This window comes from Colletes latitarsis, chromosome 14, assembly GCF_051014445.1.
Source record: "Colletes latitarsis isolate SP2378_abdomen chromosome 14, iyColLati1, whole genome shotgun sequence".
In the NCBI taxonomy this organism is placed as follows: domain Eukaryota; kingdom Metazoa; phylum Arthropoda; class Insecta; order Hymenoptera; family Colletidae; genus Colletes; species Colletes latitarsis.
Window position 1 is genome coordinate 29,855,449 of NC_135147.1, and position 22,901 is coordinate 29,878,349.

Consider the following 22,901-nt stretch of genomic DNA (forward strand, 5'->3'; position numbering starts at 1 on the left):
ATAATTTGGTTTGGTTCCCGTTAGTAACGTCCCCGGTTTCCAGGTGTCGTTAGTTTGTCGTCGCAATTTTTAGCTGTGTCGCGATCTTGAAAACGTTGAGGACCACTGTGTTTCAGCGAACGAACTCTCGAGCGATCGATTTCCAAATCTTTCCAGATACTCATAAAGAACAATTAAATAGCCGGTCAATCCTAGAATTTAACGAGCAACGGGAAAGAACCACGTCCGTCTCGGGATGGATTTGTCGGATTCGGTTGCGCATCTCTTCAACTACACTCGCAATAGAGAAAGAAGCGAGTACAAGTCGGGGGTGTAATGAGGCTTATTTATCGGCGCGCGAGGCTCGACCAATGGTAAGACGGGATGGTGGTCGTGGCCATGCCCAGCAGCCAATGGTCGGGCGGGACGAGTGGCTGTCAGTTGGGCCACGCCCCGGCCAATCGGCGCTTAGCTGCGCATGACAGAGTGGCTCGGTCTCTGAGCACGCCGGAGCGGCAGTCCCTTCTGGTGCGTGCGTAGGAGAACGTCTCCTTTTCGCCCGGTCACGAAAGAGAGGGAGTACAAATCTGACGTTTCGTTATCATTATTCGAACAGTCCTCGATGCCACGAGCCGACGCTTCGCTCGACCCTTCGCTCGACCCTTCGCTCGACCCTATCTCTCGCGTGTGCCCGTTGCTAGTACTGGGTCGCGTGCTGTCGTTCGTCGAGAGTGCTCCGAGTGCGAGATAAACAGTGCATTCGGTCGTTGAAGTGCGTCGTGTGTCGTCGCGTGCCTCCGAGGGGTCTCCAGAGTCGACGACAGTTTAAAAAGTTTTTCTCGAGGCTCGAGGGCGTCGCGTGAACCGTGGGTCAAAGAAAGAGAGAAAGAGAAAGAGAGGGATAGAGAAAACGGACTATTTAACACGCTCCTAATAATAGCCGGTGCGCGTTCGTACGCGAGTATACTAAGCGCCTATAAATACACACCTACCACGGCCCGCGGAAACACGAGCCCGTGGATTTCACGGTGCAACCTGCCACGAGGAGATAGAAAAGACGCGAGCCGAAGGGAAAAGGGGGAGAATAATCTTGAAGGAGGGCGCACCTGGCGCTCTAAGAGAAACTTGCCATAATCGGATCTAGTCGGAGGCAGTAACGCAAGATAATCGCAGGCCGAGAGACAGAGTGAGAGAGTAAGAGAGAGAGAGTAAGAGAGAGAGAGAGAGTGTGTGTGTGTAGCAATCGGTCCACCGACTGCTGGTGGTACCAGTCTGAAAGCAGATTAGAGAATAACCGCACCTGAAGTGAGATTTTATTATTTCACGGTATATATCTTTTTCTTTCCCCTGTTCGTAACACGAGAAACATCCCGGTGCCGCGGGAGTTCGTCGGCAGTCGAGCTTGCAGCAACTCTCTACCAGCGGCGACCTAAAAATATCTCCTTCCTGCATATTCCGGACGCGTTTACACCGTCACGAAATCTCGCTTGTTGTTCCTCGCGTTGGCGTATACTTTCCTACACCCCCTCCCCTTATCTGTGCTTTCTTTTCGTCCGTCGCGTACGACCACTCGTCGAGCGTGCACGATTCACTCGACCATCGGCTAGAGAATCGCGTTAACAGTTCTCCGGAAGTAACCACGTTCGCCGTGAACTTAGGACCCGACGCGCCAGGAAATACGAACGGAGGATGCCTCGCGGGAAATCGTGTGCGAAACAGTACCGTGGATGACCGTGAGAGGTATGAGGATCGTCGAGTTAGGTTCAACCAGTGGCTCGCGTGCAGCTAGATACCCGCCGTCGGAACGATTCTCGATAGGACCAGGTCCCGTCCGTCGGCCGAGCGATCGGTGCGTGGATCGTTCGCGAGGGATCGAGGAGGAGGAGGAGGAGGTGGAGGAGGATTCGATCGCGTGGTAAATTAAAAGAAATCACAGTGAGTGCGACGAAGTGCAAAGAAGAGCCGAAGTGGTTCACGGTGGAGGGTGGAGGGAACGGTGCGCAAGGGGTCTCCGCCGTGGGCCCCGGAGATGACGCGATGATGGCCTACGGAGGAACCGCCGGAAACGGGGGCGCGATGGGACCGACGTCTGGTGGCGCGGACGTTTTGGGCTCGACGGGTGATTACAGCCCGCAGGGGACACCTACGCCGCTCACGGGACACGCGGCAGGATCCGTGGAGGTGAGCACGTACGGTCCTGGAACAGGACCGACCAGCTACAGTCCCCAGGATAGTCCAGCCAGCTCCGCCGGCGGCGGCGGTGGCGGCAGTAGCAACGGACAGCTTCCCAGTTTCGGGTTCACCCAGGACCAAGTCGCCTGTGTTTGCGAGGTAAGCTTTTAACGAAACGATAATCGTGTTCTTGTGTTGGAATTGCGCGCTGTGCACGCGAGACCGACAATTTCACTTACGAAACCTTGGAATTTTTATTTAAACTTTACGTCCTTGCGCGTACATAGCTAGTTTGTGCATGCCTAGGGAAGAGTTGTCCAAAATCGTACTCGATTAATTAATCAATGCTAGGGAAAGCCCACGTGATAATTAAATAGGATATATAATAATTATTATTATGGAATAACGTATTATTATTCGTTTTAAAACTCACGGATGGAATAATAATAGATTTTATATATCTGCTCTACTGTTCTACATCTTTTGCGAGCCCATAATGCACATTTCATGCACTCGTCAAAATCAGTCTTCTTTATTAAGATAAACGACGATTGTTTACGATCGTACTGGTGTACGATCTAAGAAACCCTGCAGTGGAACGGTTTAGAAATCACGATAACTCTTAGAAACAATAGCGAATTCCATCTTCAGAATAGTTACAACATAAAATAAACGTAACGTAGCAGTATTACGTTTTTATAAGCTAATTAACGAACAAGAAACTGAAGAGGTACAATTTTCAAACAACTCACCCCTATGTAATCACATCTCGTTAAGCTTTCTTTTCCATAATTTATCTCTCCATAATGGTGTACGAATGAATCTGTTTAATTCTGTAACGATGATTAAATACCAAATGTACTGTATGGTGAAAAAAAGATCAGTTCTGGCAGGAATTGCCACTTATATTGGGTTAGACGTTTATTAATCAGCCTTAAAAAATTACTCGACACCGGCCACGTTACTCTTATCTATTTAATACCACGTCATTTTTAATCCGGTTCTGATTTTTCTTTCTACCTACAATATATGTATAGTATTTATACAGTTCGGAACGAATTAACCATCTAAGTGGAAGACTTACTGTATGCAGTGGCTTACGCTAAAAATCGTCCGCCGATTTTGCCCTCATTTTAAAGTTAAACGTTTTAAATATAATGGAATGTTATATTCAACGATTGGTAGAATGACACCGGCGACGTCACATTCCACCAATTGGAAGTCATTCTACCGATACAACGATCCAATTGTCAGGGTTAGGTTGCTTTATAAATAACCGAAAGTGATTGAAACACCGCCCCAGTTGCCGAATTTAAATGCAATTGTAAATATATAGCACGAACTAGAAATAGAAATTCGGAAACGTTATACTTGTAAACAAAGATCATTTAAAAGATATTGATAATAGATTATGAATTTGCAAAGACAGAATATCTCCGTGTCCAATAGAAAAGTATTTGATTTATGTATACTTGAAAATGGTAGACGATTTTCAGTGTGGGAGACTGTAACTCGGGTCGAGTCGGTTGTGGAAGTTACTTCCTATGTAGGATTGCTCGAATACTTGCCAAAATTACAGTTGCAATTAAAAAGTGTCAGTACCAGATTTAATTGTACAAAATCTGATCTTTTTAGCTTTCAAGTATCGGAGCAACATTATGTAGTAATAAACTTCCAGAATCTCAAGTCCCATTCTAATAAAAATACCCCCACAGTACTCGACCCGAAATTGTTGGTTACCCTCACGCCCCTTTATTGCGATTGGTTCGCTCGGTATTTGCACGCAGTGTTGGTTGGCACGATCCGACGGAAGGGTGCGCAAAGGCAACGTTTTTCCGAATACACGATCAAATTCATAATACAAAATTGTTTCCCTCCGTTTTGCTCTTGTTAACAATACTTGGAATAATATGGTAAAAAATATTATTTGATACTCTTCGGGTAGAAAAATCATCGAAGAAACAAAATGAGGAACATTAGTAAAAATTTGGGGAAAAATGAGAAAACGAGAGACTTAAAAAGAGGGGGTGTATTCATTTGTTGAATAATTTTTAGTGTTTCTTTCTATCCGGAAATAGAAGGGGCATATTCGCATCGTCGGGAAAAATTACGCGCGAAACGCCACTTAACCTGTTAGGTACCGCGAACGACTGTTCGCAAGATACTTAACAGTATCCTCAACATTAATTTATGCGCCTTGCAACGCGTTGACGAAATTGGCCCTGAAATTCTCTGCACCCCCTGGCGATCTCGTGCACAACAATGTACAGCACCGCACGCCAAGATTCACTTACGTGTCACGCGGCTAATGGAGTTGATGCGTTTTTACTACGACCATAAATTGTTTTGCGTGCGACGTTTACGCTTCTCGCGTCGAACGTCCTGCTTGCATGCCCGGAATTCGTTTCTAGCATCTCAAGAATATTATTTCGTACTCGGTCATGGGAACAAAATAATAATTCCAACAAATGTTATCGACGAATAAATCGCGCGAATAAAAAAACTGTTGCGGTAATTGAAATATTAAAATGAATAAATTCTCCTAAACGATAAAAATAATCCGACGGGAGATGCAAATTAGAAAAGCAAGGATGCGCGAGGAGAGTCCGCGTTTGTGCACGTTTCCCATACGTATACGGCTAGACGTTTAACTCCTTGCCCACGTCACATGGATATTCCCCGTAATTTACGACAGCGTTTTGCGTTTTCGATAAACTACCGCGCAGTCGGCTCAGAATGGAATCGTTTAACGGGTAATTACGCGCGAGTCATAATAAGAAAGAGAGGTGGTCTAAAGCGCATTTACGATCGCGCTTCCCGATAATTCAAGTTATCGTTTAAAAGCGTACCCGCGAGCTTGACATTTACACAGTTATTAAACAATCGAGTCTCGTTGTTTGAGGAACGCGACCCGAAAAGTGAAAGCTCACGGTAGATCCGTGAGATGTCACTTGTTATGGACCAATCGTACGTCGTGGTGACGTTAATTCGCTATTACCCCGTGAGACGTGGGCGCTAGTTGTCTTGTATCGTTCGATATAACCGTCGCTTTAACGTTCGTGAAAGAACGTTACCCGTGTCGTTTTGTTCAGTTTTTTCCATTTCGTTCGCCGGGTGCCACCGCGATCATTTTCGTTTGCTACCTGTTTCAAGATACTCGTGCGAAGACGTATCGATCCCCTCGCGAGTGGAACAAGAATCGTATCAGCGACGGAACGAGACAGAAGGTGGCGTTTCGGTTCGCTCGACACGTCGCGCGTCGGGTTGATTTGTCGTCGAGCAATCGAAAGCTTTCGTATACCGTCGTTAAGACCCGATCGCGATCTTCGTCGTCCATTTCTCTTGTGCTTTCGACGCGGCTCGTTTCTCATTATGCCCAGGATTTCACGCGCCATCGTGATTAATCGGTCGTCAGAACGATCGCGCGAGAACTAGATGGCACACGGCGACGCGAATGAAGAAATAAACGTGGCAGGTGCGCGCGAGGCTCGTGTATGTACCATCGTCGCTCTTAATGGCGGCTCGTTTTCGGCAATTTTAAGGTAATGAACGATCGCGTCACCGTTCCTCGACCGTGACTGATACTCGAGTTTAATGAGATTTTAACTTTATCCTTTTTGTTTCGTCGTTTCTGACGTGTCACGAGTCTTGCATCGATAATACAGTGATTCCTCGCTTAAAGATCGGAAGACAGGTTAGGTATGGGTTAGGGTTAAACGTCGTGTTTTTATTATATTTATTCTTTATGTAAAACTTTAATCGATAGTCTAACGTGTGCCAGTTTACGTTTAAATTACCTTTTACAGGTACGAATAAGTGAATAAATATTGTACAACGATTCCTCGCCTCAAAGTGAAAAATTCGATCGGTCAGCTGATTTCGATAGAGGGTCGTAAACGAATTCTATTTCAAAGCAAGACCAGACCGAACCACGCGTTCAACTCTCCGACGAGGAGATAACTTGAAAGCGATACCAAACTCGTGTCGGTTTAATTTCTTAGATCGGGGGGGCTAAAATTCTATCTTTAAGCGAGGTATTATCGTACCGAGCTCGTGAAAAGGGCATACGAGTGTCCGTAACGACAGGGGACGACGATCGATACAATTTTTTTGTTACCGGTCGAAAAAATGTTTCTTTAATGATCATTTTAGATTTTTTTACCAAATTCATTTCTGTTACGGTGCACCCTTTTAAGAGAAACGATAGACAAGCAATCGAGTATCGAAAGCGAAAACCAATATACAAGATATACTAGAATAAGAGGAGACCGGGATGAGTTCTGCCGACTAACAGTGTGCCCCCCCTGTCTATCGTCTTCAAGGCGATGGTGTCGTCTGTCCAGGTTCTCCAGCAGGCGGGATCCGTGGAGAGGCTTGGCAGGTTTCTGTGGTCCCTACCGTCGTGCACCAGGTTGCACCGGCACGAGAGCGTCCTGAAAGCCAAAGCGATCGTCGCCTTCCATCGGGGACACTTCAAGGAACTGTACAGGATCCTGGAAAGTCATACGTTCAGCCTGCACAATCATCAGAAACTGCAGGCTCTCTGGCTCAAAGCCCATTATATCGAGGCCGAGAGACTGAGAGGAAGGCCCCTCGGGGCAGTTGGTTAGTAACATTTAACTTTCGTACGATCGGGCCAGTTTTTATCGCAATTTTAATCGGATAACGGACCATCTTATTTATTTATCACGTTATACGTCATACGTTACTTTGTACTCGTTATTTGAAACAAATTGTTCCGAATCAATTTTCTCCCATTGCGAAACGTTAGTCTAAGATTAATTAAGAGGTATCTGCAGTCGCCTATTGTTCCATAAAATGTTAGTAACACGATCGAAATACGATAAATAAAGAACAACGTAAAAAATAAAATTAGGTTTAATCTACACTCTTAATGTATCCGTCGCCAGCATTCACAACTGTTCGACAATGGCTATGATTAGCATCACCGATTAAACACAGTGCCATTTATTATATTAAACGATACGGAATTTAATCAACCAAGGCAAAATTTATATATATCGAAAATACCACTGCATGCGAGATGCGAGATTTTTTATTTTCGAAATCTAAACATATGTTCGTGAAACGTATTATGATACAATCTGCCTCGTATTTCATATTATTATTGCAACGATAGCGGAGCAAACGACAAATGTTTTCGATTTCCCCTGGTTTCGCTTGTCGCGTATCGCCATCGAAATAATTTTTAAATGCATTTTATTCACCGTTTATTTTCGTAGATTCTGTACGTAAATTTTTACTTGACATCGACGACACCGCGTGTTAAAAATACAATCGACGACGTTCGAAGGTTGTAACGAACGTTGGATCTGTTTCACCGGCGATTATAATGGCCGCGAAAGAAACGTTTCGCGAAGGAATAAGCATAGAACGCCGCAATTCCCCGCGAACCCTGCCAGTTTTATTTTTGTCGCGCGTTGTAAACAGAAGGATGGCAAATTTAACGAGCCGACATTCTAATTAGATCTTTCCATTTACTTTAGCGAACCAATTCGTGTCATACGATCCTTCGCGCGATAGAACCAGAGAGCCAAAGGGAGGCGAAATCTAAGCCGACCGAAACGTTCCGAGAAAAGAAAACAGTAACTTGGTCTTGCAACGATCTGAAAAGCTGGACCGAAAACATTTATTTTGTGCCGGTCAACAGCGGTTAGATGTATTGTCCTTCGTGTATCCAGCGAGTTTCCTCGAATCGAGTCATTTTTAGCCGCGATGCGTAACTATTTTAGAAAGCTCTTGTGGTATGATCTTTATTTATACGATTCTTTTTTCTGGCCCGAACCGATAGGAATCGGTTGCTCGTTCGCCCGAGGGAAACGGCTGAAACAATGTGCACGGTATATTTGTGGTGCGATCGAACGACAGAAATAAAATGGTGTCCGTTGCGTGCACCGTGTTGTGCTGTTTCAAAAATACCGGTGCGGTAATTCAGATCCTCGGTGTCTTTAACGTAAATCGCCACCCTTGGTATCCACCCTTGACGCAATTGTTTCTAATTGGACGTATCGTAAACGAAAAGGCTTAATTAAATCTTTCATAATCGCAAGAAAATCTATTAGATTCAATTTATCGTATCGTTTTAGTTTCCGTGGTCGAGCCTTTTAGGTTATGGAACTTGTAATCGAATATCAGGGACGTGTGATTTTCCTGGCAAGCAAAAATAATTTATTAACCCTTTCCACTGCGAATGATCTATGAAATTGTAATGATATATTGAAATAATTGGCGAATGCAAAGGTTCGATAATCGGTTGAGATTCTTTACCAAAATTAATATCCATTAGCTGGCCAATTTCTTCGATGACAAATGTCTTTATATTTATCACTGACCAAGAATGTTTGAATTGCAGGGAAATATCGCGTTCGACGCAAATTTCCACTGCCTAGAACGATTTGGGACGGCGAGGAGACATCCTATTGTTTCAAGGAGAAGTCCAGGAGCGTGTTGAGGGATTGGTACGCTACCAATCCGTACCCGTCGCCCCGCGAGAAGCGAGAATTAGCTGAGAGTACGGGCCTAACTACTACGCAAGTCAGTAATTGGTTCAAGAACCGAAGACAAAGGGATCGTGCAGCAGAACACAGGTATTTAATTTATTTTTATTAAAATTAAGGGTACACGTCAGTTACTTTTATTATAAATTCAGAAACGACCGGAATTTCGTTCGAAACACGGTAGTCCGTTATGTAACATTTTCTAATAATCGAACAACACGACGCGCCAGACGCGTCTGCTTATATCAAAGCGAGGAAGCTTGCGAGAACGTGTCAATGGTGATATAAGCGCCATTGCAATAATACCCTTGGCTTCGTCATCCCACCAGAATGACATACGTGTATATTTCTTGTTATACATATATATATATATATTTTTCGCGTGCGAACGAGTTGATACCCGTGCAATTCGAGGAGGGCGCAAGCGTAGGAGTTTCATGTTGTTTGGAAGGTCGTTGCTCTATATCCGATTTTAGAAACGAACCGAGCAAACTCGAAGACGGCCTCATAACTGCGTAACGTAACGCTGCGTGTCTCTGGCGTCGCGTGGAGAATGCCTTGTCCCTCGCAATGCCGAACATTTTTTGGGTTAACTTACAAAGCAGTAAGTAAATTTGTTTCGTACACGTTCGTAAAGGATACGTCGAGTCGTTCCATCGATCAATTTTTATTCAGCTCGTAGTCGTGATTTTCAACACGAAACGAAATCACTCGAGGCGTGACATAATCTGTCGAAGCTTGGAGCTTCGTTACTCTCGAACGGAAAGCGTGTTAAAATTCATGACTGCGCTACTCGATTTATGCACCGTTAGGTATAAAATACAACGGTGATCGGTTCTTTAGGCGATGCCAATAATTCGATTTTCCTTGGTGCACGCGTTAAAAATCTTACGTTTGGATAAATTGATTTTAGGTTATGTTATAAAATAGATAACCAACGTTGCGCTATTTATTATCAACTGTAACAGTACACAGACTGTTTAATTCGAGCCCAGTCTCTACCCTACTGTATGAACCTGTTGGTTCGAACGAGAAATCGTTAGTTCCGGTTCGGGAAACTCGTTCAATGACGCGCGGACGAGACGAACGACCCGACACTCGACACCCAGTAACGGAGATTCTCGAATCCGTCGGATACCCCATAAATATTCGAAAAAGACAAAAAAGAAAGAGAACGACCGCGCTCGATCCCTTGATTTCGGTGAATCCATCGATGCGAATCGGTGTGGCCAGGACGCGTAGACGGACGGGCGCTTCTCTTCGTCGAGAATTTCGCGAGGGGAGGAAGTGGGAAGCACCACCGTGGCGAGGCCCAGTCCGGTACACAGCCGTGTCACGCCACGGGGAACGTATCGAATTTCTTATGGCTTCTGTGTATTCCCATGAACGGAGACAGAAGGTCAAAGAGAAACAAAGAAAGTTGTCGAGGGGCGGGAAGAGGGAACCCGCGGTGGTGGCTCCTATAGTCCTATCCGATGGCTTTGGGGGTATCGTGGATACGCATGGCATCATTCGCGGCATATTAATTACAGGAAATCCCACAAAGCATTCATACCACCCTACCGTGTTCTCCCCGTGCTGTAATTCGTTGTATACACCCTCGACGAAATATCGAACGGGCCGAACAATTTGATCGTTACGCGTCTATTCTGGTTGGCCACTTTTTTTAACGTCCTTCGTCGTACTTGTGATTTTTCTTTTTTCTTTATGTCGAGTCGGGTTAGCAGCTACGGAACGTTGAAAAATATACATTTACAATATTTCATCTTCCTTCTCTTAATTAAGATTTCTGGGATCAGCCAACCGACCGTATTTCAAGAAAGGCTGATCTATTATATCAAACTAGACCAACGTTACTTTCCTAGTGCCTCATAGGCATTATAAATCTACTCGATTCGAATCCAATAAATCCACGTTGGCCAACGTCGCAAATAACCCCCAGCGGTGAAAACTCAGCGCTATCGTACGGTTAATATATTGCAGGCGGCGGCCATATTGGATTATTGAACGCGGAGATAAAATATCTGTCGATTTGACGTTGGCCTTGCGAGGGTTAAATTCCAGTGGAAAAAATGAACGATCGCGATTTCGAGATTTCTGTCTGTCGACGCCACCGCGAACGAAACAGACTTCCTCTTTCAGCCGGTGCTGGTAATTCGGTCCGCGCAAGCTGATGTAAATTAAAGCTGGATCACGCGTGCAGGGGCGGAACCATCGTTGGTATCAGGCCCCCCGAGACCAAGGGGCGTCTCGTGGGCGTCCATGCCGGGCAAAAAACGTCGATCTCCAGGATGCACACGGTGTATTCTCCCTCGGGAGCTCTTATCGAACGATTAAACGGCCTCGTTTAGACACGATACATAACGCACGGACGAAGAACAGACGATTTATTCAAAGGTTCGCGTGACTCAAAACTTCCGGCCGCGGAAGGCAATAACCTTCGACAAATCGACTCTCACGGTTTGCGAAAACCCGCGTGTTATCGATTGGAGAACTCGATGAACTTCGAACCCCGCGATGCATTTCAATAAAAGAAAAAGAAACACGTCGCGGGTGAATTACTTGAGAATTTATTGACGCGAATCCGTTCAGAAGCACGTTAATAGATAAATTACCCAAAAGATGGCAGTAGGTCGTAGAATATAAAATTGCAGGCAGGCTTGTTACGGTCCCTGTAGGGGTCGCGACTGGTCTAAATAGGCGCAGTGGGACATTGGAGGAGAGAGGGTGTGTTGCGTAGAACAATGGAGGCGCAGATAACAGGCAGACGGCGCCGCCAGAAATCTCGCAATCAGCATCTTTTTCTGTTATCTTCCATTCGCGTTCCTCCGGTTCGCGCGCACGTTCGGTCATCGGACACCGGTGGCTACCAGGCGACAAAGCGAACGGTTTTTTTCTGTTTTGCCATCGACAGCAACGTCGAGGAAGCAACGATGACTCTCGAAGGTGGCGATGACAGTAGATTTTCAAGGGTATATCCCCACGAAACGCGATCCCCGTTTTTTTCCCCCTGACCGTCGTCCATTGTTGGCAGCTATCAAAATTCTCCGACTTGCCAACGTTTCCAAAAACACCTCCCAAAGAGTACAGAGAAAATTTGTGCAAAGTAATGCTTACAAGATAGTGGTATCGGTAGAAAACGAAGCGTGAAATTTAATTATTAGACTGTGGATGTTATGTATTCATGGCGTATGCTAATATGGAAAATATATGCAAAACGTGTATGCAGAATATATTTAATAAATCAATATAATAATATTAATATTATATTTTGCATAAATACATGTTTTCTGTATAATTTTAGCATATTTTATGCACGTTCGCACGATCGCGCGAATACATAAGATCCGTAGATTAATTATTTATTTAGTTTTTCATTTTATTTTCTGACGGAACTAATCTAACCCAGGCCCCTACTTTGTTTTTATGGTTTTTAGTAATCTTATTCACTGTAGTGCATGTACAATTATGTACAATGAAATTCACTAGACCGACTGAATATTTTCAATGTAATGTTCCACATAATATGAGAATGGTCGACAGTTTATTCGTAGATTGGAAACCAGCAAAATGATAGTGGTAATCCCTTCTTCTAATCTTTGAAATTACGTTTATAAATTGCATCAAAATCCCCGACATCTAATGCAGAAAACGATCGATTTAGCGTGGAAGGATATCCGGTGTTTAGTTCTCGAGAAAATTGACTTTGATTACTCCGACGATGCGCATCGCGCAGGGTAGCCAACGTTTTATCTGCCAAAGACTAGAAGGCATCTTGAAACATAAACAATCCGTGCAGATCGCGCCGTTTAGACACGGCGGTAAGCAATTCTTATCGCTACGCACCGCCGGTCGTTTCGATTTCTTTTTTTCAGTCCGTGCACGTGTGACTCATTAATTTCTCGAAACGTCTACCTTCGTGCTGTATTTTCGTTTCGGTGAATTTAGTCGTCGAGCCTCGATCAAGGTTACGTTCCAATTACCCTATCTCGCCGTTACAAAATAACAAAGGATCCGTCTAATTATCTCTGCGATTTTCGACCTCGCCGGAACGTCGTTCAGTGAAATCAATTTTATCGTATTTAGACGCACGTTTGCACGAACGTTTTCTATTTCTTTTACACGTCCTGCGTAACAAGTATGAGTATTCGTACACATACATCCCTGAGAAAAATTGTAATGGGAGATTCTAGAGGCCAAAATAGGACGAAAATCAAGAATATCAATTTGTTGATCGAGGCTTTGTTAAAAAGTTATTAACGTTTAAAGTTCCGCTCGTATTGAATTTTTTTCTCGAAACTGAGTAGGATTTCGGGGGTATGTCTATTGACCAAAAATGATTGCAATCGACCCCTGCAACCGAAAATAATTTTTTTAGAACGATTTGAAATTTTTGAATTTCGTCGAAAAAATTCACACCTTCTCGAATTTTTTTCTAGAAAGTGGGTAGGATTTCGGGGATATGTTTAATGACCAAAAGTGATTGTAATCGACCCCTGCATCCGAAAATAATTTTTCCAGAATAATTTGAAATTTTTTAATAACTTTTTAACGAAGCCTCAGTCAAGAAATTAGTATTCTTGATTTTCGTCTTATTTTGACCTCTAGAATCCCCTATTAAAATTTTTCCTAGAGGTGGCCGGACATAATGACGTATAATGACCGCCAGAGGACGCGTCCCGATGCATTGTTGTGTGGCTTCGCGTCCCATAGACAAAAATAAACTTATCTTCCGTGCACGTGCTGTGACAGAGTTTCTTTTTTTCTCGCTGCAAAGGCGTTCTTGTTATAAACGTCGCTTAAAGCGTCTTTATTATACCCTCGGGCTCTAATATCATCATCTCGTTGGGCGAAGGAGAGAGCCGCTCCTCAGACGGCGTCTAATCTTCGAAACAACCGAGAGTACATAACCAGTTCGCCCGGCCGAAGGGTTAGGTTAAGAACAACATCGCGCCGCCAAAAATAAATAAAGCCGGAAGAGGTCGTCCCTACGTGCCGTAGAGAGAAACGTTCGTTCGAAACGAATTCTTCCGCTTTCTTTGTGGATGTTTCGCGTCGCCGTTGAAGATATTATATAAATTCTGTTTTATATTTAGAATTGTATTACGTTTCTAGTTTCGAGCGTCGTCGAGTGCAATCAGGAATATTAGAAGAACAACGATTATATCTAATTTTAATTTTAGTGTTAATTTCGTTGCTAGAAAATTTTCGATCGACAAAATGACTTTTTGCGGTGATGAATACTGGAAAGAGAAACAGAAAAGAGGAACGCAGGGTTGGCTAATCCACTTCGTCAACCGTGTGGCAGGGTTCCTTGGTTCGATGGATCGAAGAGGAGAGCCGTGCTGCATAGTCGGTGGGGTCGGAGCCCAGTAATGGCTCTGTCGTTGTTCTCCAGTGTCAACAAAACATTACTAATGTACCCACTCCAACACAAACTCACCCCTGCCTCACCCTCGTTGCGCCACTGTCAGCATACCCTCGTGTTCGTTCGACGATAAATCGAGGGCTGAGGAACAACCCGGGAAAATGGCGTTGCTAGGAATTTGGCCTTTAATCTTTATCGATATTCTCTTCAAATTCGACACTAATGTCTCGTCGTGGTTCGTCAAAATTTTATGATTTCGATTCTCGGTGTCTGATCGTGTTGGTATTCTCTCCACAATTTTAGAAACTGATCGTTAATATATCGTGTAATTATTAATCGACCCTGTTTCGAGGTTAGACTCGACTTGATCAGCTTTTGATAACCCATTTATCGTTTTAAATTTATCTAGAGAAATACTAACCTGACGTGACTGGTTAAGTATATAAAGAGTATAAAAGGCTTACGTGTGATGTAACTACGGAGTGAATATTAAGATAAAAATATATTCGTGTTTAAATTCAAAATAAATAAAGTGTTGCCCGGTCGAATGGAACAGCTCGTAAAATTAGGAGGTCGTAATCGTCGGCAAAGGTGGCGTCGCGGTTAAATGATGAGCATATATCACGTGGAAGCATTCACGGAATGTCTTCAAAGGGAATACTTGGTCGAAACGTCTGGAATTGTTTCCACGTATACATATATTTCGTCTCACGGCGCAACGGTGGCCAGCGATAAACATCGCTTGCTTTTATTATTGCTATCCATTAGATTATCTATCTGGGATTAGGTTAGGTATTCTGGCGCGTTATACATATATTCTCGATGGAACAAAGTAGACACACGTGAAAGAGACCAAGCCTTCTCCAAGACAATGATTATTATTTCAAAATTTCTTTTCGCCAACTCGATAATTGAAAACGGAATTTTAGTAAGATAAATCTTGTAAAATCTATCCGTCTATTAAAAAATCATTCGTTCAAGCACTGTCTGATTGCTAAATCATGCGCGACTCTCTAATGGAACTTGTTCGAATAATTCATAGAGATTCAAATTGACAGAGGATTGAATTGTTAATCTTCCGTTAAGAGAAACTAGGAATTGTCGAACATTATTTGGAAAGAGTTTGATACAGGGCTTCCCAAGATGCGTGCTTCGACCCATTGGTGCGTACAGAAACTTCTAATCGTCTCCTAACCCTAATTGGCAAGAATACAGAAAAAGTAATATTGCGCGTATTAAATGTCCGTAATTCAAGATTAATTAAATCGCGAGAATGGAAGATGGAGGCGTATGAGATTGGAGTGGACGCAAATCGGTCCTTGAGGGTTTCGGGAAGGGATGCCACTTCCCGGATGTGGAGGAGGACAGATGGGGAGAAATGGAATGGAGTCAGTGTCGAGAGGGCGTTGCGAAGGGGTCGCGGGCGGTTGTCGGTCTCTCGGTAAGGGTTGGACACACGGGGGTGGCTGCGCCAATATTGACTCTTTCTGAAAACTTGGGGGGACCCACACGGTGACAAAGAGGGTGGCGCTACTTCACCTAGCCTTTTGTGAGATCCACCGTGGACATGGCGCCCGACTCGATCAACGAACTCGTCATTTCGAGGTTAGGAAATTCATTGCCCTACCTTTTTTCCATCTAATAGTTAATAACAAAATGATAATAAACGTTTAATAAACAATTATCAGCCCGTATCGTAATATAAGCAAATCATAATCTTATCTCCGCCGTGTAACCCTAAACGTCGTCGACTCGCTGACGTAAATCCAAACAAACCGAAACCCGAAGACGTAAAATCAGATCCAAGGGAAGTCGAAGGAGTCGCGCGGACCAAAGATAAATGAAAATTGACCTTCTTCGACACGTGTTCGGTTCGTCGGATCTTTTTAATAATTAATCTCCGTCGGGGAGTGACCACGGGCCGAAGACAACGTTGACGAATCGCCGCCTCTCGCCTCTTATAGCCCGGTCCGGCTTGTCGGCCGCAGCCAGTAGCGTGGGTCGACGTAGCGACTCCTCGACACGTCGACGATCGCGATCGATTTCCATCAAAGTCGATGTCGAGCTTTGATACCGATCGACTTCCATCAAAGTCCAAGACCTCGCCCTGTTCTCTTGGTGCGCGCGCGAACGATCGTCTCCCGCTGAGCATGGATGAATCACGATGCTCGTACTTTCGCGTGTTTCTCATTCAGAGATGGGCAAAATTTTATTCGATACAATAGACCAACGCGTAATTATTTATTCGATGGAACAGGTACACTTTCATGCGTTCGTTGGAAAAATATTTTCGTCCAACGTACGTTTATTTAAATATTTTTCACCCTGACATGGCAACAAATAAGCATCCTCTTTGGTAAAACAATAGTTTGGTACTTGATGACGCGATTAATGGGGATAGATTTATCGAAGCTCCTGGTACTGGACAGCGCGATCTAACCTAAATAAATTCTAAATATGGCTTTGATTATTCTAGGTTAGGTTACTAACTGCATATACAGTCAGTCACACAAGTTTACATACACTCGACCGATGTAGTTTGAATAATCAAAGTAAAGATGTATGTTGTTAAAGATATCTGTATATTTACGATAGCAGATTTGGATAAATACGTATAATAATAGGAACAACGTTAATACACTATGTACGTTTGATGTTAGTGTTGTGTTTTTGTACGTTAGCTTAAAAAGTACTATTTTTCTGAAAAATTCAATATCCACGAGATGATTAAAACTCCTTGATTGGTCATAGTATTCCAATTTGGTTGATGCATGTGGACTTTTGCAACTGACTATAACTGCACCTCGCCTTTGCAACCGTAACTGTATATTTAATCTCTGCTTCTACGTATCATATTACATTTAATCCTTCGGTTCATATTGCATAGAATTTGTGTGCAACCCAGTCTACTATTAGTATTGGGTTGTTATACTATATAATTTTTTCAAAGAAAACATGTAACCACTGGTAATAGGCGGATATTTCAAATTCGAAGCTGTCAGCACCGTGTATTTAAATACTGACCATGATGACAAACGTAGTGCCTAGGATCTGTAAAATGGCCACATGGACGCTATTATATAAAAGACCATCGAGTATATATATTTTGAGAATTTTATTGCGAGCGAGCCCCTTCCAGAGTTAGGTTATGCATACGCCACTGGACGCGTAGGTAGGTCGTTTGGGATGTAGCTACGCAAAGGTGAAAACTTGGTGGACGGGCGATAAATGGAAAAAAGAGGAGAATCCAACGGGAACGGTGACCGGAAGCCGATGGTCAGTCAAGTTTTGCTGCACAAATAAAGATGCGTTCGGGTCAAGCGTGTAGACACTCGTTGAAATCGTTCTCGCGATGCCGACGTCCCCGAAATAGCTACGAATACTGCCCGCGTACCATTGCCTGGTTTACGGTTACAGCATGCACGGTGTCTGGGCAACGCGCTCTGCGTATCTGAAACCAGAGAACCCATCTCCTCTCGTCACCGTGTGTCTCTCGCATGCTCTACCAACGTTCACGAACCGTTGCACGAAAAAGGCGACTTTCGTGTTGTTGGTTCGTCCGCCGCGGCGCTCCCGTCCACCGTGATTCCCGTCCGGTTCCGAATTCCCTCGTTCGCCATGCGTGCGAGTCGCGGTCCATTCATGGAAATTTTCAGAGAAGCTTTTTCGAGGTTAGAACCGACTGGGTCGACAGCGTCGGGAAAAAAACGCTGCAGCCAGAGGGGAATTAAATATGTCACAGAAGCGAATCGAACACGAATAGTAGTGGAAATGAAATAAATAAGAAAGGAAAGAATCGTGGTGGACGGTCGAAGATAAAAAGTTCCAGGCTTCGAATCGTTTTCCTGCTGTTTATTTGTTTTCCCCGGGCCAGTAGCCTCGACGCTCGAAATCGGCAAGAAAATTCTAACCAGTGAATCACTGTACTGGCGGGTCTCGAGGAATTTTCGACTCCGGACAGATGTAATCCAAGGAAACCGAATTCCGTTGCGCGTGCAAGTCTCCCCCGTGTTTCCATTCATTCGTTTCTCGCGGCGATTTCGTGAATTCTCTCTCCCGCGGCGCCTATAAATAGCCAATTTTCACGGTTTACGCGTTTATTCCCGGTTGACGGATTCGCGGTTCGGTCGCTTACATCTACGCGACACGATTTCTCATTCAGATTTAGGATCTGGCGCGACACGACGGTGCTCGATCTTGACGGTTCGCGCGAAATCGCGAGTTCGGTGCTCGAGCGTTTCGTAACGATATTGGTTCGTTTCATCTTTTGCCGCCGGTGTCGTTAAGTAGCCCAGAATCGTGGACGGGCGACGTCCCCGACCCATCAGGCGCAAAGTCGGCGCAGAAAACGACGAGGACGACCTTTAGCGTCAATCAGACGGCAGTATTTCTGCGTCGACGCGTGTTATATGGGAGGTTCTCGAAAGAGTCACTCCGTTGATTCCGTCAGTAATCATCGACTCGAAATAGACCACCTGTCTAGCCTTCGATGTCTAACGCCAGTTGGTCACGTTCTGATGCAACGTTACGTGCTATAGAACCTCCATAGGTGCAGAGAAATGGGGGTGAAGGCTGTTGCATGAAGCCGAGGTCCGTGCAATTAACGGGGTAAACGGTCCCCCACTAGAGGCCCATTTGCGTTGCATGCCATTTTTATAGTTATGCTTAACTTAGCACATCGGTGGCGGTATTCTATAAATTTTAAGAAGAACCAAGTACCGTGTACTGAATTTTATTTCGCAATCTCTGCGATGTTGGTAATTCTTCCTGCATGTATATCTCTTGTTTCTAGATAATACGCTAAATCTTGACAAATTATTACGTTAAAATAGAATCGCCTAAAGGTCCAGCTAAATTATTTACACTAACGGACATGCAGTTGTATATCAGTGTAAAAGTCACCGAACAAACTAGCTTTTGTCATTCATTTGTCAAAAGTTAATAAAGTCAAAGTCCGAGAATTTATTTAACGATTAGCTTTTTCGTAACGTCAAGTTATTGGGTGCGGTAAAATTTGCACTTTACGAGCAAAGTTGAGTCAAATTGTACCGTACAATATTCAACACATTAAAACTTGAATTTATTAGATTGGAACTGCAACCCCCGTAAGGTCCCTAGATTTGTTTTACTTACCGGTACACTATACTTTCAAGGAATCCTCAATGTCTATGCAAGACGGTGTACTCTGAATCTCTCGAACAACCGAACACGATCGAGGGTCTCTGACCCAGAGATCGGTCGTCGCGAAGACAATTGAAAGTAAATTTCCTTGGAGCGAAGGGACACGTCGCGAATAATAATTTTTAATTCGAGCTATCAAACGGCACAAAGGATGCGTTTGGAAAGAAAAGAGGCGCGTTGATACCGCGCCTGGGACTTGGGCGAACGCGTGTATTACGGGGGACGGAAAGGATTCTCTCCCCGATGGTGGTTCGACCCCTTTTTCGTCGAAGAGAGCGAGAGGGGACGGCCATGTTGGGTCGCCTCAGCCATTTTCGGGCACACGCGGACAAAAAAGGAGGGTAGGGCCCTCGGTGAAAACCGCTTTAAAGAAGACCACGTCAAATCTGACAGGCCTAGGGAAGAAGGGGGCCACATATGGGCACGTAAGGGTCAAAAAGGGCCCGCCTCGTCGTCGTAGCTGCCGTTTGAAAAAGAACAATCCTCCTGCGGTCGCTCGTCTTCCATCTCGTCTTCTTCTTTCCTTTCGTTCGACCTTCCTTCGTTCCCTTCTGTGTCGACTCGCTGGCGACAGAGGGGGCATTCATTCATGCACGCATTCCCCGAATGCACCACTCTCGGGCAGCGCGCGTCTGCCAGTGGTGCACGTCGAGCGAACTTGGTTTCCTCTTACCCGTGGAATGGCAAACAATCGCCTTGAAAGTGTAAAGAACGAAACTGAACGGGAATATTCATATCGGATCGAAATTTTATAAACGAATTCCGATGTAACTCTTAATATACGATTTTCCATATTAAAAGAAACCCTGTCAGGGTAACCTTTTGGCCAACGCGATGTAACGTTCCTTACGAAGGTATAACGTTGTCGCGAAACAGTCTAAAAATTGATATAGCCTTCTTGGTAGAACAGAAACTGGGGAAAGACAAGAAGGAACGAGGGAAGATGGTTCGGAACCGATCAAGCGTGGAATGGCGCATATCTCGAGGAAGTGAATTCGACGGGGAGGAAAATAAAACGGTGTTCACAGCTGCGTTCTGCATCCGGGCGATGAATGTATCGACGATATTACGAGGCTTAAAACTTGATTTACGAGGGAGCATTCGCGCGTTAAACAATTGACGATAATTCGACCTTGGAATCCGTGGCGAATATCCCCCGCGCGAACGAGATACGGAAACGCGTGTTGTCGGTGCAGGAAGTTGCACGTGTCGGATCGTCAAACGATTTCCTTGAATCCTTCGCGTGCCTAGTTGCACAACAGGGCTTATTAGACGGATTAAATTTGTTTCTTCTCGTAAGACTGTCCCGTCAACCTGTCCATTGGATGCAGTAAAACGCAAACGATCCAGAACCGTCGCGTACAGAAACGCACGGGCAATTTGGCAGAGGCTTTTCTACTAGTTAATTTTATTGTCGCGAGCGGCGCTGGTCGCACGGAACATTTAAACTTCATTGTTCGTTACGACATTTTGCCCAGGAGCATCCCCGGCCAATGTTCCTTCTTTTTCTTCGTCCAAGAATACCGCGCTGGTACCGCGCGATTTTAATAGCAACCATTCTAATCGTCCGTGGTAATTCTGAAATGGCCGGCTCTCGAATACATTGTCCAGTGAAACTCGTCGTAACGCCAGTACTTGATTCATTATCGACATTTCTTTGTTAGGATATTAGACACCCTGTTTACCGACCAGCGCTTTCTCTTGGACTGCCATCCGTTTCACGACCGACCGAAGGTCGGAAACCGTGGCCCGTTGTGTGCCTCGGTTGAATGCGTTCGACGTCTATATCCGACCGCGGTTCTTTTTTTCGTGCTAGTATCCCGCCAGCGGAAACGTTTTCGTATGACGTATCTACGGTACACACGCACGCGTTCCCTTAAACGGTGGTGTCTAGTTATTCGTCAGCTCGGGACACAAAGCTTATGTAAGTACGCCAAGAAGCTTCGAAGATCGTGGTGCGCGCATCTCTTCTCCGAATGTGTCCAGCGCACGTTATACGGATCTTAACTCTCACACTATAAAGATAGAAGTACGTATATTTCGCACGAGCTTCCCCGGTCCAGGCAACCGTAGAATAAGTCTGAAAATTTGTCTCTTTTTAACCCATTTACCGTGGCGTATTTTAACCAAGAACCATTACTTTTGTACGTTCACGTTTTCCAACACGACGAAATATACAGCATTGTGTATCACGGTAAAAGCTAGCACAAAGCGTCGTCATTCTTATTTACGTATAACTCATCGTAACAGTCTTTGACTGCAAGTTTTATTAGGTATTAGCCGCATTTTACGAGAATCGTCAAGTTTATAGAAGCATGGTGATATACAGCCATAACTGGGGGCCGAAGAATGACGCCTCCTTCGCTTTAATAGATTGTAGAAAATACGGTGCAAATAGAGGTGGTTTTGGTGTCTGAATCGCGTAGCCGCAGCAGGATTTATTCTCTTCCAGCGCTAATAATTTAGCAGCAGGGAGATGGAAACTCCTGCGCGCCTCTCGCATTTCCAATTTATGGTAATATCGCTGCTGTGTGATCTCTAAATAAGACCGCGGAGGATTTTGTCGGGAATTTTAGAAGCAGGGGACGAAAATCAAAGCGAACAATTTACAACGTTCATAATGCACTCGGTGGCACGTAAGGAATTATCCAGAAACCCTAACTAGGGCTGGGGTTATTCGGATGTTTGACAAATACTTGAATCGTTACCAGGAATTCGAATAGTCATGTATCCTATTAATATTAGTTAAACTATCGAAGCGTTCGGATATTGGGTAAGCGAATAATTTGACAAGAAGAAGCATCAGCCCTAACCTCAAATGTTGTGCCCGCGCGAATGCAGTATCGCGAAGCATTCCTAGATCTTGGACGAAATTTACGATCGAACGTTTGTCGTCGTAGCAGAAACGACGCGCCACCCTTAGGATTTGGCATGAAAACGCGCATTTTCTGGCAATCAACCCGCAAACGCATTCTTCCGTGCGATTATTCCCGTCGAAACAAGTCGATCCGTCGGATCAAAGCGCCATTCATTTTGCGAGCCTGGAGCTCGATGCAACCGCCACCTAGAGGTCGATAACTCTCCCGCTTAAACTCTGCTAGACTATTCGTCTTTCGTTTCGTTATCCGTGTTACCTTCGTAATTATCGCGTCGTTCATCTTAACGGCCACGGGGGATTGTGTTCCGAACGACACCATCGAATTAGTGTGTTCAATTGGAGACACAAGGGAGCTTTGAAGATCCTTTCCGCTGCTGGCACTCGATCGAGACTAATTAATACGTCGCGTCTATCCGAAGCCGGCATAACCTCTTCATTGCGTTCGTATCGAAAAGACATCGGGCAAAGTGCGATCTAATCAACGTTTAGCAAAGTCTTTTCCTAAAAGAAGGTTAGTTCGCAATCATAAATCTGCCGGCAAGCAGCGTCGATACGGCTTATCTAGATTCATCGTCTCGTCGATGATCGATTTGCATAGTTTATAACGAAATAAAGGACGCGCTTTGGGTGTTCCGTCTATTAGAGATTTTAATCTGGTTCGCGCGAAGGAATCGATCGACCGATCATTGACATGATTATTGGCCAAGTTCTCGCGTGCGGTACGAAAGTTTCCCGTGAGTGTCCGTTCCATGTTCGCCGGGAGATGAAACTTGACGAATAGGCGACAGACAGATCCGTTCCCTTG

General features: G+C 44.6%; 1 protein-coding gene across 3 annotated transcripts in view; it reads left to right on the forward strand.

The window, feature by feature from the left end:
* Positions 1-654: 654 nt before the first annotated feature.
* Positions 655-22,901, forward strand: part of So (SIX homeobox 1 protein sine oculis) — a 30,018-nt gene continuing 7,771 nt past the window's right edge. For 2 of the 3 annotated variants that reach the window (XM_076781416.1, XM_076781418.1), the window contains exons 1-3: positions 655-2,310; positions 6,474-6,756; positions 8,525-8,759. In XM_076781416.1, the coding sequence (XP_076637531.1) occupies positions 2,017-2,310; positions 6,474-6,756; positions 8,525-8,759 (812 nt within the window). In that variant the 5' untranslated portion in view covers positions 655-2,016. The remainder of the gene's footprint in view (positions 2,311-6,473; positions 6,757-8,524; positions 8,760-22,901) is intronic. The other variant, XM_076781417.1, reaches the window with a different exon arrangement.